Raw genomic sequence first — 18,133 nt, 5'->3', positions numbered from 1 at the left:
ATTTTTTCACTTTGAAAAATCTTGATTTATCTACCAAAATCTCGATTTAGGTACCCATCAATTTACTTTCAAGTTGGCTTTCAGTCATCCATCCAACTGTGCTACACAAAGCATGCTAAGCAACAACACTGTCATTTTCAGAATCAATTAAAGGGTGGTTGATAAAGATTTAGGAGAAGGTCAAGACCTAAAATATCCGTTGAGTTCTGCGTGGCTGTGATCCAATTCAATGATGGGGGTTAAGGGCCTTGAGGTGATGTGTCTATGACCAAGATGAGTAAAAAACAAGCATTGACCTATGCTTCTATGCTTTTAGAAATTATTTGGTCAAGTGGGTTAATCATTCCAAGTTTGGGAGGGCATTTTGGATGCTAGAAAGAAGACCCAAACATGTAGTTCCAGGGAAGATCTGACCCACACAGATCTACATGGTTCCCAAGTCCCAAATCTTTTCCTCCCTCATTGGATTTCCATCCTTTCAGTTTGCCCTGGCATGCTTAAGCTAAACTAGTCTGCAAGTTTTTTTAGATCATTGTTGAACAGAAGATACAGCATCAACCATTGTGTAAAACCTCCTCTTGTTACCTTTCATTTTTGGGGTTTTTGGAAAAAGTGTATTATAGTGCTGGCTGCCCTCCATTTCTTTAAATTAGTAGCTCATTTGGACTCTATTTCAGGCCCCCTAGAAGTGTAGCTCAACCTGGTGGATACCATTTCTGCATACAAATAGGGATCAAAAAGAGGATTCGAAGGCAAACAGTGATCCATCATTTTGGTCTTTGTAGAAACTTCTCAGAAATTTGACATTGAATTCTAAGAAGACAAGCATTTGATGCAGAACCCCGCGTGCGCAACTTTGAAGCAGAAAAGGGGACATTGATGGATCATTGCTTTGGTGGGATCCCTTGGATTCCAGACACATTCTACAAACCCCAAAAAAAGGTAGTAGTGCAAAAGAAGGATCAAAATACGAATGGAATGCCCACTGAAAGTGAAAGATGAAAAGTTAAAGAGAAGATTATCTGGAAGAAAAGAGATAAGAGACACAACTTTTCTCCAATTAGTCCGATCTTGAAAAGTGTCAATCATGAATCATGAACAAACAAAGAATTACAAGTTAAAATGGCCAGGCTATCCGAGCTTGCCATTTCTTCTTGACCAATCAATCTGGGGTTCAAAGATATAAAATCAATCTTTCGAACCGATTACTGCTAATATAAACAAGAGGATGTCATTGGATGCTCTGCCTTCCTAGGCATAATCATCTGAGAATCAGTATGTAAGGTGGGATCCAAAGCCAACCTTTAGTTTCCACCTTATGCGAATACAGAAATGAATATGGTTCTTACCCTAATTCTAACTACAGCTAAGACCCTCTATGTTCCTAAACAAGACATGTATGATGATGAAGATTGCGACAGTGACAGTACCCTTGAGCATGAATGGTGAATGACTTAATGACAGTTAGTAGATCGAGCCTTGTATCTCAAATGCGCTTTCGATGAATGAACAGTCTGATGCTGAATTCTTGGATTCCTCCTCTGGTTATTCTAGTTGATCAAGCATCCTTTTGTTTTGAATTAGTTACTTGATATGTTTTCCCTTTTCCTTTCTCCATTTGCTCTCCACACCTTTTTCATTCGTTAGCCATGTAAAAAGATGTAATTCCCCAGCACAATTTGATTTAAGTTGATGAATTCTGTTCAGAAGTGGTTCCGGCGGTTTGAGAAGCACCAGCCCCTGTTCCAGCTGCTCCTGCTGTTGCTGTCACACCAGCTGCATTTTCCATTTAATCAATCATTAATGTTGAATTAGGCATAGCATACTTGAAGAGACTAATCAATTGACATGAGGAACACTACATAATGGAAATGAGGATATTATTAGTGGCTCGAAATACAACCTGTGCTTGTGGCTGCTCCAGCAACTGGAGGAAGCGATAGAATCCCTGCAGAACTATATTGCTGAGGCAAATATGGATACTGCATCACCTGGGGATATTGAACGCCAAAACCATTACCTTGACTACTCTGGGCATATTGAGCATAATATGGATAGAAATTGTGAAAAATCCCTGGTGGCCCTGTTGCTCCAGTGGTGTAGTAAGGTGAGAATTGTTGACCTCCATAGACACTGTAAAAGTTCTACAACAAAGCAATCAAATTTGACTTAGCATTGGAACAATGAAATTGGTATGCAGCCAGCCTAGGCTATGTGTATACACACACACATCAAAACAAGAACTAACCATGGGGTACATGGAATCTTGTGAATATCCGGTGTACCTGAAGAGATCAGTAGGGAATAAGATGCAGAAAAGAGGAATAAAGCATTGACCTTTACATACATAAATTTCTTTTTTCTGTGATTTTCTTGCCTACCCATAAGTTGAGTAAGGGAATGCATATTGACTAGTGGGTTGATGAAAATATGTAGACGAGGAGCCATGATAAGCAGGTGGAGCCACTAACCCTGGTGCTGGCCTAAACCTTCCTGCACCTGCAAATTTCATATATTCTAGGGTTTAGATTCCAATTTCAGTTTGGAATCTGATAAGTATTCAGCATTTATGTCAGAATGGGGTAGAATCAGAGACGAAAATTTCAAATGACATTCATTGTTCCGAAAGAAACAAAGCACATCAAGGGTTGATAACACACTATCCAACAATGCTCATTGGTTCATTGTGTCAAGAGCCAACACTAGCTGAACATTCATCAAAGGATCATCAACTTGAAAACAAGGAACAGTGAGATTGATACATGACATTGTGAATGAAAATTTGGGGGAAAAGGAGGAGAAAAAGAGATAAGCACCATGTTGAGGAGTTGGAGGACGAGTCTTGTGTGCTCCGAGTGATGCAAGATTGCAGTTTGCCCTCCTTCCATCTATTACAGGAGATGGGTTCTGACATGCCCTCATGGCTGCATCTGGATCCTTGAATGTAACCTGATAAAAAGTAAAAACACATATATCATTGAAAAACCCCCCACCGCTTATCACAAGGAAAAGGGGAGAAAGGGAGAAAGGGAGGAAGAAAGGGAGGGAGAAAGAGAGAAAAAAAATGGTTGGAGAAATGGGCTTACAAAACCATAACCCTTGGATCTCCCTGTATTTTTATCAGTGATAACAACAGCTTCCTGGATCTCTCCAAACTGCTCAAAATAACGCCTCATGGTATCTCTCTGAGTCTCCCAAGCCAATCCACCAACAAATATTTTGGTATAGGTGGTGTCATTGAACTGGCCAGCATTGGTTCCCCCCACCATCTGAAATTGCCTTGGTTGAGACATGAAACACAAGACTCCAAACAAAACCAATCAACAGAGAGAGAATGGGGAAAAACCCAGAACAAAAAAACCAGCAACCCCTTTTTCTCAGAAGCCAAACACAGAGAATGAAAAAGAAAGAAAATGGAGATGACAAAAAAAGTCAATAAAAAGGGGGTTTGATGATCATCATATCAATCAACCCCAACAATATCTTCTTTCTCTCATAAACTCGTGCACTTGTTCTTCTGTATCTTCTTCCTCTTGTTGTTTTTCTATTACTATAACTGCCACTTTTTCACAATACCACCTCCTCAGATTCCTCAACAACGATACCCGTAACGAGAAAATCATTACTGTTGAGGGTGGAAAGGAATGAGAGACCAAAGAAGATAAAGAAGACCCAACACAAAATTTATATTTAAAATTTGTACACACAAGCAACAGAGATATAGAATCATACAATATGATATTCAAAAATAATAATGATAATAAACAAATAAAATTAGGAAAACAGAGGGACAGAAAAGCTGCTGGTGGGTACCCACACAAGAACAGTAGGGTAAAGGTGTCCAATGAAAATTTAAGACCGACCTTTTTCGCTGTATCAGCACTTTCTATATACTGATATATATTTGTGGTGGGTTTTGCATTGCATCTGCTTCGCTGTATTCAACCTTCTTCTCTCTCCTCTCTCTCTCTCTTACTGTTCCATGATCTGTTAATGGCCTTTGTGGGGTTCTGGGATGATACCCCTTGACTCTCTCTCACCCTCTCTCTCTCTCTCTCCTATTATCCTATTTGGCTCCGTTCAACTCTTCCTCTCTGCAGCTGCAGCCATTCTCTTAACCGAAAAAGTACAGGCAATGAGGTTGTGTTTGGTGGGCCAAAACCCTCAAAATTCTCTTAGTATTAATTAGGGCACCAAACTGGGTACCCCAGACGATTATGGCTCTTCATAACACAAAAAACCTAATTCATCCAAACATCGTCTTCTTCTTCCTCTTCCCATTTTAACACTTGGGTCCCTCTAATTTAAGTCTGTGGGGATAACAAAACATCATAGTTCTGAAAATTTTGAGATAATCCCATATGGCTTCGCCCCCACTAACCCCAAACCCAAATTAGAATTCGAAAAGAAAAAGAAAAAGAAAACCAGTGGTAAGCGTGGTAAGCGGCGTCTATGGTGGTCAAAATCGAAGGGGTGGAGAGAGAAAAAGGAAGGGTAAATTGGATCCACCAGATATAATTAAGACTCTGAAACAGAATCATGACCGTCGCTACCACACAACGGCTTTGGACTGTCCAAGAGTTCGGTCAAACCTGTCCTTTTTCTTCAAAAATATTTTATTAATTAATTTATCTTTTTCTCAATATTTTTTATTTATTTATTCCTCCTCTCTTCTATTATTTTATTCCCCTTTTCCCCCCTCTTGTCGGCTCCCCTGGCGGCTACTTGGCTGGCTCCTCTTCACTTCACATGTGGAATGTCACGTGTCTGCAGGCAAATTTTGAATTGAAAATAATTCTAAAAAAAATTTATTTACCAAAAAATAAACTGAAAAAAAAACATTTTTGTATTTTAAATTTCTTGCTTAAAGTTGAAGCTTAAATTATAAATTTTAAAGGATAATCTTCATAATATAAATTTTTTATTAAATTAAAAATCTTATTATATAAATTAAAATAAAGTTTCTATTAATAAATAATATTTTATCATTAATATATATATATATATATTAAATAGTGCGGTTTTATTTAATAAATTGATCAAATAAATCCAAAAAAAATTATTAATCTTAAAAGAATTTTTAATTTTTGAGAAGTCATCCAAATAGGAATAGGTATGAAGTTTATGGATATTTTCCACCTGTGGGGCAATTTACTAGTGAAATCCAAGTGGGACCCATTTTTTCAGGAGGGAGCAGGGCCCTAAAATTTAGAGGATTGCCCATATTGAGAATGGTACCTCATTAAGAATGGCACCTTTGGTTGAGCCACTAATTCAAACTAATTTTGGTACTTCTAATTAATTTCATTGCTCCTTAGATTTTAGGGAGCTTGTGTGGTAATTTCTAAAATTAATTGTTGAGATTCATTTATAATTATTTTTAGGAATATAATTTTCTTAAAAAACATGAAAAAAATAGTTTTTAATACTAAATTCCTAATAAATATGGATTCTTTATATATATATATATTAGTTTTTAAGTTGATAAATTATTATAAAATTATATTTCCTTATAAAATAAGGAAAATTAGTTAAAATTTTTCAATGAAGAAAAAAAAAATATAAGATTAAGGTGAATTAGTAGAGACTATACAAAGTAGATAGAAATGTGAGAAAAAACAAAAGTTGACTTATGTTTCGAGGTGTGGATACAAAGAGTGGTCATGATAAGTATGATTTTTTTTTTTGGTAAATAATATTGTATATAATATTTATTAAGTGGATATATTATTATAATATTATATTTTCTTATAAAATAAGAAAAATTGTGAGAAATATCTTTATAAATATTTTTAAATCGTGAAAAAGTCATGAAATGAAAATGTACTTGTAAAAACTGTATGAGATGGATAAAAATATAAGAAAGAATGAGAGATACTCTTGAAGCAAGGGGTTTCGTAATATAAGATATTTTAAGAATCTAATAGTTATATCTAATTTTATCATCAATAATATATTTTTTGAAAATATTATCTCTCATTTATAAATATGCATATGATTGGCTAAATCACATTAAAATCTTGTGTATTATTATATTGGTTGTTTTATCTTTATATTATTGAACTAATGTTATTTGCATTAAAGATTCGATGGACGTAACCTATGATATAAAAAATTTTAAAATATTTTCGTTTTATTAATTTATTTTATATATATAAATCAAGTTTGTCATAAAAGTAATGGTTTTTGAAAAAAGATTCTAAATCTAAATGTCCTTAAAAAATTATTCATAAATCTAGTGTTTTCTTATCATCATCAACAATCATATGAATGCTTTAGTAAGGAAACGAGGAGTACAATAGCATGAAATTGGGCCTATGAAAAATCATGAAAAACTGCCAAGAAAAGGCAAAAGACAGAGGGGGGTGAGTCGTGGGGGTTGGGGGGGCCAAGCACAAGTCCAGAAGCAAGCCAAGCCGAGTGGGGGAAGTGGAAAAGTTTAGGAAAAGGGACATAAGAAAATGTGAATGTGGCCTGCATCGTACTATCCACACATGAAGGCTGCAAAACCAGGCAGAGGTCAGAACCCCAGCACATGCCTTGCCCACAGGCACTGCCTCCCATTATTTTCCCTTAAATATACATTTCTGCCTTCCCCTCTCCTCCTCTTCCCCTTCCATTTTTGGGCCCCCTTCCACGCCCTTTGATGCCCCTTTTTCCACCCCATCAAACGGTCTCCATTTCACCACCGTGCCCTCTTCTGTGTGAGTGAGTCGAGTCTCTGCAAGTCCCTTGGTTGGTCGGCCCTGCATGTGATCAGTGACTGGAGAAGCTCACTGTAACGTGGCCAGACTTGTCTCCTTCCCCACCTGCCATACCCATTCCATCTCATTTTATTACTAGTCCTAAAGTTCTTGACTGGACCACTTTTTTTTTTTTTCTTACATATATATTTATAAATAAATAAAAGATACCTTGGGATAAAATTGTTTATTCTTTCCAATTCCTCACTCTCCCATGACCTTTTCCTTTGAAATATTAGTCAAACCAATTGTACTAAGTACAAAAGTAAGAGTGTTGTGTGGATTAACAAACGTTAATATAAGATATCCAGACAAGTATAATTATACTACTCCTCTCTTTTGGACTTCCTATCTTGGCTTAAAATAATATATAAAAATTATAAAATTAATTGCAAAATTTATTAATATTTTATAAAAAAAATTTTCCATTATTTTGTGAAATATGTGAATTCATAGAAACCACATATTTTTTTTAGGAAAATCCAATCGAATCCCTTTCTTGTCATTGAAAAAGTTATTTTAATCTTCCAAAATTTTCATGATTATATGATTGATTGCTAGTTTCAAACCAAAGGATACAATGTCAATCAAATGGTTGAAAAATTGATTTATTGAATTCTTCAAATTAATGGAAGATTCAAATTAAATTTTGATGGTTTAAGAAAATAAAAGCGCTTCAGAGTGTGTAATTAGAGACTTTAACTAAGCATAGAAATAATGTTTTAATAATTATTACAGTATATATGACTTTAATATATGACATGTTAACGGTAAAAAACAAAGAATTCTTAAATCATGAAATTGAGAGAGTCGAGAATAGTTATAAATTATTATATTAAAAAGAGTAATATTCCTAATTCTATTATGTTATTAATGGAAGATATTTAGAAGTTATCTTAGAATTTAAATATTTATGAATGTCGTGATATTTATAGGGAAACAAATAAAATATCAGATTATTTAATTAAGAAAAATATATGTAATTTAAAATGAATCATTTGATGGTTAAATTCCCCAACTATGTTAAAAATTTTAGTTTTGAAGATTACAATGACTCATCTTTCAATCGTATTTATAAGTATTTTATTTTGTATTCTCCTTTCATAATTTTTTTTAAAATTTTAAAATTTTTAATAAAATAATAAATCAATTCAAAAAAATATAAATCAATGTGAAATGCAATGAGTGGGTTTTTGGTTAGTAGATGGCATGCATTTAATTATTTTTGTTTTTCTAAAAGTTTTATTAACTTTAAACACATGCTTTTCACATTTCATTGGATGACTAAAAATCCAAATTGCTTCAAATATAAGAAGTTAAGATGGCTGAGACCAACCCATCTCAAGAAGAATGCTATGATTGGAGTAGATAAAAGCATTTAATTTAAAAGGCTGAAATGTGAAGACCAATATGTCCGGAGACAAACCCACTTAGAAACCGATTCCATGTCCAACCATGTTACACTATTTTTGGCTTGTGTACCAACTCATCACCCTCTTTGTTTAAACCAGAGAGATGGGCTCATTCTCAATTGGGCATGGAAGCCATTTATCATGATGATGGTTTGTGGTTGTGGTAGAACTAGACTGCCCTTTGAAGGTGGAGCCAACTGGTTGAGTTGAGTTGTTCCATTTCGATAATGATAGTTGGCATTGTGTATGGTATCCGGTGATTATGACACTGTGGTGTACTTGATCTTTCTTTTGTTCATCATCAATGTGGACCCAAACCAAAATGGGGTTCTAATATTAAGTTATTGTACTTGGTTGTTGGAAGTTCTAAATTGCAACCCTTGGGTTGGTTCATTTCCTCATTCCACTTCATATGATATTCAATCAAGCCGATCAAAAGAGCAGTTTTTGATACTTAAAATGAACGACTCATCTGACATTAAAACCTAATGGTTGTAGTAACAGGACAACGACTACGAGAATATAAAAACATTATAATATAAAGGTTTTGAAGGTTTAGTAAATGTTTTGGCCCCGATCCCATCACTTGTGGTATTTGATTTGATACCATTCGTATTATAGATGTGACTCTAAATGTCATGATCATGTTAGTGAGCTACGTCTTTAATAAAATTCTAATTTTCATTTTGAGCGAGTACCAAGTCCATTTTTGTGGGCTTTGGAGAATTCTTCTTGAGAAAATTATGAATCATGGATACAAGGCCCTTTCCATATAAAATCCCTTTGCTCATACAATTTGAAACCCTCATTGCAGTTGACAGGATACTAAGGCCAACCCCGGTCAAACAATATTTAGAGCTCATTTTGGGTTAAGCCCATCTAACTTCAGCCCAGCCCATTATGCTTGGGAGTTGGGCCAACCCTAAATGTATGAACATGGGTGGATTTTTGACCAGCCCATCTGTCAGTTTTTCTAGCTTTTTCAACATTCAAGGTCAAGACCCTGGATTGGATTTGACTATGTACAATTCTGAATTCAATTCCACATTCAAACTTAATTTCAGAATTCAACCCATTTTGAGACATTGCCCTACTGCCTCTAATATTACATTTAAAAAAAAAAAAAAAAAAACTCACTATTTCAATACCACCATGCCTTTTTTTTTTTTTTTCTTTTTCTCTAAAGTTTAACATGTGTTCTTTGTATGAAGAAAAGTTCAAATCGCATCCAAAAAAGTGTCATCTTTCCAATTTCTTATGGGAAAAAATTCATGCTTTCTAAAAAGGCAAAGTATAGAAAGATCAAATAAAGAGAAAACACAGAAAGTGACGAGGAAGAGGTTGATACATTGCACATCCTCTCAATAATAATAATTAAAACCCTACTTTTCCTTTTGTCTTTTTTTAAATACAATCGAAGGTCAATGTTAAGGGTGATATATATCAATCAATCCCTCCTTCCTTTTCTTGTCTTTTTTAAAGACAATTGAAGGTCAATGTTAAGGTTTCAAACTAAAGCTAAATTTTCAAGCCCACCAAATTGTGTATGTTAGTCCTCTTATCTGGAACGTTCAAAGTGCTCATTTCATTTTCTTTCCTCTGATTTCTCTCATCCTCAAATTTCATCTCGTTACCCATTATCATTTCTGATAAGAGGAGGTTTTGATTTCCATGAAAATGGGTTGTGTATGAATGAAAAATCCCTTTTCCATCGTTCCAAACATACCAAAAATGTTATCTTCATCCTCACAGATCACTCTAACGTCACCATTTTTTTACAGGAAGAAAAGCAGAATGAAACAGAAGTAGAGAAAGAAAACAGATGAGAATGGTGATGAGGAGGAAGGAAGATGAAGATATTAATCAGTAGACAGGCTTATATACATGTCCATGGTGCTAACAAAGATCAAAATGACACACCCATTTATTTCTTTTTCATGTCTTACATATTGAACTACCATTGATTTTCTTAAAGCTTAAAGCTTCTCAGTGCAACTCATGACCACACGTGGAGAGATACACCGACAGAGGCGCGCGACTCCTTCCTGCTGAAAGAACCTCTGATACCACGTCGAATTACCATTTTTTCTAGAAGTTTAAGCTCGTAAAATTTGAGTTCAATATGCATATCGTGCTCTCTTTAACATTACGAACACTTATCATCATCTTCCTCCTCACGGATAGAATTCAGCTGCACGGATTTGTTCTCTGCATGGTTGGGCATCATCAGATCACCACAGGCCACAACTCGAGCCTGGTACCTACCTTTGGACAACTCGCTCATAATCAAACGCCCCATCTCCGAGCTGCCCTTGCTCGAATCCACCCTCGCCATCAACTCCTTGAGCTCCCCCGTCGTCATCCTCACCTTAATCCTCACCCCACTGCAACTCGCAGTCGGTATCTTCTTCCACCCTTGTTCTTCATGGCTCCATGGATGAACAGCCTGCTGCATCATGCCAAAGAAATTCCCCATTATGTTTCTCCCACAAAATTAAGGGATTCTTATCTGTCTGGACTGCTTTGCACTGGTTCCAATCAAACAACCCTCACGATCCCAATAAATAGAGAGGAAGGAGCAGCCCCAAGGAACCCGTGGACCATGGTAGGTTGGGTCCACGGTGGTAATTGGGAAGTATTTGGACGGAATTGTCCGTTGGGTTACCCACAGATTGGACTTCTCCCATGGCTGCTTTGGCCAAAAAATAGTAAACCAGAATTTAGGTTCGCCAATTTTTTGTGTGGTTCATTCATTACAGTTGGGAGTTGCATTCTGACGTCAATGATTTATGAATCCCATCAAAGAACTTTTTAACCATGGGACACGTCTCATGCATTTAGTATAGTCCCCAGGATTTTTCCAATTGCTTTACGTGACGCCATCGTGTATGTTACATGTAGCGTGTTTTAAATGGACCATGAATACCTCTTTGACGTCCATGCTCAAATGACGTAGAGATTGCCACCCACGAGAATGAGAAGTTCAAAGTTGAAATCAAAATTATTATTTTTTTATATGATACTAGATCATAAATTTTTTATAAAATATAAATTTCTTTTTGTATAAATTAAAACAGGGCTTTTAACCTAATCAATCGCATTAAGATTTTTTGAGATAATTTTATAATTTTTATTGAAAACGGTATTTAAAAAACGATACAAGTATAATAAAAGTTTAATTAAAAATTTGCATAAATCAAAATAAAGTTTTTACGAGGAATAATATTTTTTTGATTTCCATGATAAACTCTTTTAAAATCATAAATTCTTTAAACAAAATCGGTCAAATAGATGTAAAAGCTCTTATCGAGCTTTAAAAAAATCTTTAAAATTATTCCACATTAATCCTTGAAAGCGTGAAGCAGCCTTTAGTCAGAAATGGGTAAAGTTGTCATTTCCCATGACCTCAATTGTACTTTTGGGCCAGTTCTTGGGTTCGAGCCCAGTCAAGGGAGGTAGACTAGCCCATTGAGAGCCCGTACGCCGATCTTTGACTCTGTTACAGACCACGGGTTTGAAGCCCATGTGAAAAAATTTGAAAAGCTAGCCTCCAACATAAAGGGGTTCGCTTTAGGCAATTCGTACCATGAAAAAGGCTTAATAGGATGCAACCGTCCACAATCAATCAAAAGGGAAGGGACACCCCTATATTGAAAGCAATTCGTACCTTGAAAAAGGCTTAATCAACCAAAAGGGATATGTAATACACATCAATATACCAACAAAGACTAACTTTTGATTCAATAAAAGATGACACCAAATTTGACTAATCACTCCATCAAAATAAAGATAAGCAAATTAAGGTCAATTTCATCCATCTAGAGCTTTATTAAATCTCGGGTTTTATATTTTAAAAAACCTATATTATAAAATATGCATTCATGTACTCCAAAATACCATTCAAGCTTTCACACTTCCCTTACGAACTTGACATCGGATTAGTCCTAGGACTATCCACAACTAGTCAATTATGAATTCTCAAATTTATTAGGATTAGTTCTAGGACTATCTACAACTAGTCAATTATGAATTTTTAAATTTATTAGTATTAGTAATGTATCAAACACGCCACCATTGATTCTCCTATGAGGTCATGGTTACTGCAAGCAAACGTATTAATGACTAACAATGTATTTTTCTTTTCTTACTAATACTTATAATTCCTCTACTATGTAGTCCGCCCAAGCATGGTGAAAGACAAGCTACCACTAGGAGTAAAACAAAAATATATGTTGATTGAACATACTATATAAGTAATTATTCTTACATTCACAATAAATATAAATAATAAATAGAAAGTAAGGTTTATACATCAATTTAGAATAAAAAGAGCAAGAGTTTTGGACATTAAGGGTTCGTTTGATTATGTTTTTTGAAACTTATTTTTAAGTTAAAAATAAAAAATCAATTTGTAATATTTTATAAAAATAAGGGTATTTAACAGGTTATTTTTAAAAATAAAAAATAAAAATAAAAAACTTGTTTGGATAAATTGTTTTTTAATTTTTAATTATTTATTTTGGCTTTATAAAAACATCGTAATTCAATTTATACATTATCAATAAGATTTAATTCAAGTCCTAGTAAAAATAAAATTAGTTTTGTAATTACAAATAAAATAATTTTTTTTAATGTTAGAAACATATAAATTTTTTTTTTTTTTTTTTATGTTTTCCTTTTATTTTTAAAAATCTATAAAAACAATTTTTACTTATTCTCGAAAAATTGTTTTCAGATGTTAGAAATTTTTAAAAACAATTTTTTGCTTATTATTTTTAAATCACACGATGGAATAAACTCTAAATAACTTAAAAGTGAAAATAAAAGTTAATAAGTCCGTGAAAACCTCTTTTTCATTTAAGTCTCAAGGACGGCATTCTCCTTTCCATGTGATGACTGATGAGACACTCTCCTCCCCAACTCGACAGAGAAAGGATTTAGATTCAATGGCAGTTGCCAGGACAAGCCAAAATCAAAGAGGAAAAACATTACATAGGGTTGAAAAATTGGCATCATTTAGAACCCTTACAATGACATAAAACTTGGGTAAATGATCACGAGCTTGCATTCAAGTACCACTACCGCCACCAACTTCAAAATTTAAGTAAGTTTTCAACCCTCGAACCCCGAATCATTACTTAGTAAATGAAAGCCTAATCTCCCTCAGAATCGTGGTGGCTGGCTCCATGAGAGGCTCATGAGTCATGAGCTTGGTAAGAGTCTTAAGTTTCCACATTCAAACTCTGATTCTGAAGCTTGAAAGCCACCAACTTCTGTACAAAATCTGTGATTATTAGCCAACAACATCATGATTTTTTATCAGGCCCAATCATCTCCTAAGTATATTTTCTGCTTAATGCCGTTCCATAATCACCCACTAAGAAATCTTTTGACTTGTGATGAGTGCCACCGAAAGCTTTTTGAGGGGTGGCCACACTGATGAGGTATGAATATCGTTGTGGGTCTCTTTGGATTGGAACCCCCCAACCAATGGATCTTTAGACCCTTTTTGTTTATTTTATTTTTATCATTGATCTTTGTGTAAATGTTTCACATGTGCCTTGATTTGAAAACAAGGGTCTAGATTTTTATTTTCCTTTCTTTTAGGACACTCGATCCATGGGAATCTCATGGCCCCCCTCTGGCCTTTGACCTGCCGTCTTTCATGTTTTGATTTTTTTGGGCGGTGGGTGTTAATAGTCACCTACTATATGTATATATATTTCATTATTTGTAACTTAATATCATTTATTTATATTTCTATACTTTAATTTTATTTATACGTGCTCTGGATGATTTAAATCTTGTCATGCATGTATTAGTTGTTTGAAATTTTTGTTTGATAAGTATTATCGGAATGTCTTATGGTTTACTTAACAACTGTTTTGAAAAACAATTTTTTTTTCTCTAAAATGAAAAAAAAAATTATATTTGACAAATTTTCTATTTTTTGTTTTTAAAAATAGAAGATATGGTATTTTAAGATAATATCTTTTAATTATTTTCATTTGTTTTTTGATGAATATTTAAAAAAATTATATAAATATATAAAATAATTAAAAAGAAAGAATCGGACATAAAATTTATTTTTAAAATATTAAAAATAGATTAAAAACATTTCAAATTTCAAACAAACTTATTTTACAAACCATCATAATAGTTTTGAATTTTTTTTTTTGAAAAATAGTAATTAAATAGGACTTTAGGTTTGGTTTGGTAACTATTTAAAAAAATAGTTCTAAAAAATAATTTTTGAGAATAATTTTTTTAAATTAGTCTCTATTATTTTATAAAATAAAAATATTTTTGAAATCTAAAATATTTTTAATCTATTTTTAATATTTTTAAATATATTTTAAAAATAATTTTATATTCAATGATTTATTTTTAATCATTATATATAATTATATAATTATTTTTTAAACAATCCTAAATAAATAGATAAAAATAATAAAAAATAACAAAAATATTTTTTAAAATATCTTATTTTTTATTCTTAAAAATAAAAAATAGAAAATAATTTTTGGTTATATAACGTATCCTTGTTTTAAACAACAAAAATTGTTATCCTTAACAGTTACCATTGAAACCATTAATATTTGTTCTTTGTTTTTTTCTATCCAGAAAAACGGCATCGTTTTTGCACTATGGAAGTGTCGTATACTCGGAAAGAACCCAAGAAAGTTCTCTTCTTTTTATGGCCGAAAAGTGGGGTCCATTTGATGGAGGGGAAAACGGAGGTGAAAGCATCAACCACATGATTGGGGCCATTGACTACAATCTCCAGGATTTCCATCATCCACCAACCTATCCTTTTCTCCATCTCCCAATTTGGAATCCAACTAACGTTGACTCATTACGTTATCATCAACATCCACCACCCCCAGTACGCTACATCAACGGTGCCAAACTCTGGAGGACAATGGTCAATGCTCCTGCGTATCATCCAACTGAAGAAAAGACCAGTTTTTTGGATTTTGTGATACAAAGTAAAGGATTCTTGTGTCGGCTGAGAAGGATTGAATAGATCGATTGAAAGAAGCCCCCAAGCAACCTCCTCCTCCCCCCTCCGCCTTCCACCGACGCCCATCCCTGATTCTCATAATAATTCTTAACCAGAATAAAAAGGAAGAAAGTATTAGCTTAATTGCATGAAGAATGGGGAACTGTGTGTTCAAAGGGTTTGGACAGGTTGAAGAAATGATCAAAGTGGTGACTTCCAATGGTGGGATTATGGAGCTCTACGCACCCATCACTGCCGAGAACATCACCAATGAGTTCCCGGGCCACGCCATCTTCCGAAGCCCTGACCTCTTCTCCCAGCCTCTCCTCCACAGCGAGGAGCTTCACGCCGGAGAATTATACTATCTCCTTCCCCAAAACGCAGGAGGAGTCGGCACAGTCAGTGAAACCAAGCTCAGTGACAACACATCTACTTCGTCTCTCATCACGCCATACCGCATGTCGTTTGACAACCAAGGGTTGGTGAAGAGATCGTATCCGGAAGTGTTCCCGAGGTACAGCAGCACGGGAGTGTGGAAGGTGAAGCTGGTGATAAGCCCGGAGCAGCTGTCGGAGATATTGTTGCAGGAGTCCCGGACGGAGGCGTTGATCGAGAGCGTGAGGACTGTGGCCAAGTGCGGTAATGGGGTTTCATCGATGGCCAGTTCAGATCAATGGAGTGTTGCCAGTAGTTGGAAGGGGTCTTCAGAGAAGAATGGGGGAGATGTTTAGCGAATATATCATTTGTATTTTCTGACTTTAATTTATTTTCTCTCTTAGAATTAATGCTATTTATTATGTTCTTCATTGTGATATTGATATATATCCATGTGAATTGTTTAATCGAAACCTTTTCATTTTCCTTTTGTCTTCTTTTTCTGGTTTGTTAAAAGCACTGAACCTTTCCAAGTTGATCAGAAGGCAATTGTATGTGTACCCGAAGTCTTAATTCAAAGATAAATCAAGAAAAGATAACACCCAGCTCCTTCATACCAAATAGGATGAATTGACCCTCAAATGAGTTAATTGGATTGGACTCACTATCTGGTACAGGACTGATGACAGAAAGGAGCTTCTGGTCTAAAACTAATCAATATTTCTGACATTGTTGGATGAAAAACTAATCTAGGCAATCAGGATGTCAATACCCCAAGAAAAAGGGTTGTATTTGGTGATTGAAATTTGACACAGAATGTAGAGTAGTGAAGCAATGGTTGTTTAGGCAAGCAGGAGGAACATAGATAGGGGTGGTGCAGGTTCAGGTCCTAGTGAAATCTTGAATCAGGTTGATGGCTTGTATACTTATTAAGCTACCCAATTTGACCCCAAAAGCCCAAGTTAGTATACAGTATCATCATATGTATATGGATGGTGATGAGGTTCAAACCCATGATCTCTTCTATCTATTACTTCCTCTTAAACAAGGTTAGCCCTTAAAATACTAATTTGGACTAATGGAACATAAGGGCCTAAGGCTAAACAGCTGGCCTCCATTTTATATATATGTTTATAAAACAACAGGCTTGTTCTGGCCCAATATTAGTGCATTGATATGTTATCAATCTGTGGTATCTTCAAAAGCTTTGAGGGGTTGATGTAAGATATAGAAATAAATCCATCACACCTTTTCTTAACTACTAACAAGAAACCAAAAGAATTATCACAACAAAATCAATTAAATCAAGGCTTTGACACACTTTTTGCTGGGGATGATCACTACAAAATAAGAAAAGATATCAAGTTCAAATCAAGGCCCCTTCCCTACAAAACATGTAACGTTTCTAATATGGTGATAAAAAGGTTACCATTTTTTGAATGTATACTTCTATCTTGAATGCATGCCCCTCTGCAGCTGATATATATAGGCGAAAAACATGGATGATGGACTACTTTATACCAAATAAAGCTGCTTTTAGAATGGGGAATAAGAGAATACTAGGTCACTAAGGCACTGCTAGAAGTGGGCAGAGGAGTTCTAGGTTGAAGTGGGGACTCCTGGATCATTTTTTCTCTTTTTCCCAAAAATTTCAAAACCCCACTTGATGCAGAAATGGTTTATTTTCCATCATTTGTCGGGCAGCAATTGGCAAATTGAACATCTATCTGGTCATGGTTAATTTCATGGCTCCCAAACACCCCCAGTTGGAAGATATGTATATATATATTTAAATATATCTGCCCCCTTTAACACGTGGTCTACTTTTCACAAGCATCAGTAACTCCCACTATTATTTTCCCTGAAAGCTTTAATGTTGTAGCCGACTATGAGCACATCCAGGACATCAGGGCCTATGGAATTGTCTGCAGTTTGGTGTGGTCCAAAGGAGGAGATAATAATATTGGTGAAGAAAAGCTTGAGAGCCTATTGATGATGAGAAAGAGGGAGCTAGAGATGGAGAGTGAGAGGGCTTTCAACTTTCAAGCCTGCCAAATGTCAATCTGTGCTACATAATTAAATTAATATGGAAAGGCATCATCCTTCTTATTGGATTAGTCACACTACATATCCAATGATGACCAAGTAATTAATTTATTTTGTCGGTTGCCTAAATGCCGATCATGATGTAGAGCCGGATGAAGAACCCCATTAAAATAATAGTTGTGTCTTAATCAACCTATACCATTTGATGATTCTTGATCATCATCCATGTTGAGAAGTCACAAGTTACATTTAACATTTGGAAAATGACACTGTATCGAATCAAAATCCAAATCTGTATAGTTAATATATATGATAAAATTTAAAAGATTCAATAAGAATACAAACAAATAAGATAATAATAAAAGTATTACAATATAAATCACGATTTTTAAAAATATATACATGATACCAGCCAATTTCTGATGTCTCCTTCATACCTGTATAAAAAAAAATCATTTGGTACTATAAATGGATACGTAAATATTATAACTTGGGACATGCCTTTCAATAGAGGATTAATTTGAAATGCCAAACTTGTGCCTATAGTTAACTTG

At 34.6% G+C, this 18,133-nt stretch overlaps 2 protein-coding genes across 3 annotated transcripts; one reads left to right on the top strand and one right to left on the bottom strand.

The window, feature by feature from the left end:
* Positions 1-1,037: 1,037 nt before the first annotated feature.
* Positions 1,038-4,415, bottom strand: LOC117931636 (RNA-binding protein 24). Of its 2 annotated transcripts, none has more exons than XM_034852630.1 (7): positions 3,864-4,415; positions 3,087-3,269; positions 2,817-2,949; positions 2,382-2,499; positions 2,249-2,285; positions 1,904-2,144; positions 1,038-1,776 (listed from the first exon to the last, which is right to left on the bottom strand). In XM_034852630.1, the coding sequence occupies exons 2-7, from the start codon at positions 3,267-3,269 to the stop codon at positions 1,685-1,687; spliced, it is 804 nt and encodes a 267-aa protein (XP_034708521.1). In that variant the 5' UTR covers positions 3,864-4,415; the 3' UTR covers positions 1,038-1,684. The 2 variants fall into 2 exon arrangements, with proteins under 2 accessions (XP_034708521.1, XP_034708519.1); XM_034852628.1 differs by having other exon boundaries at positions 3,087-3,625; positions 3,864-4,414.
* Positions 4,416-15,143: 10,728 nt separating this feature from the next.
* On the top strand, positions 15,144-16,029 carry LOC117932407. Its single transcript, XM_034853649.1, has one exon. It carries the CDS (start codon positions 15,314-15,316, stop codon positions 15,887-15,889), a length of 576 nt encoding a protein of 191 aa, XP_034709540.1. The 5' UTR covers positions 15,144-15,313; the 3' UTR covers positions 15,890-16,029.
* The last annotated feature ends 2,104 nt before the right edge of the window (positions 16,030-18,133 follow it).

This window comes from Vitis riparia, chromosome 15, assembly GCF_004353265.1.
Source record: "Vitis riparia cultivar Riparia Gloire de Montpellier isolate 1030 chromosome 15, EGFV_Vit.rip_1.0, whole genome shotgun sequence".
NCBI classification, from domain to species: domain Eukaryota; kingdom Viridiplantae; phylum Streptophyta; class Magnoliopsida; order Vitales; family Vitaceae; genus Vitis; species Vitis riparia.
Note: the sequence above shows the minus strand (reverse complement) of the source record. Positions and strands in the feature narration are given on the sequence as shown.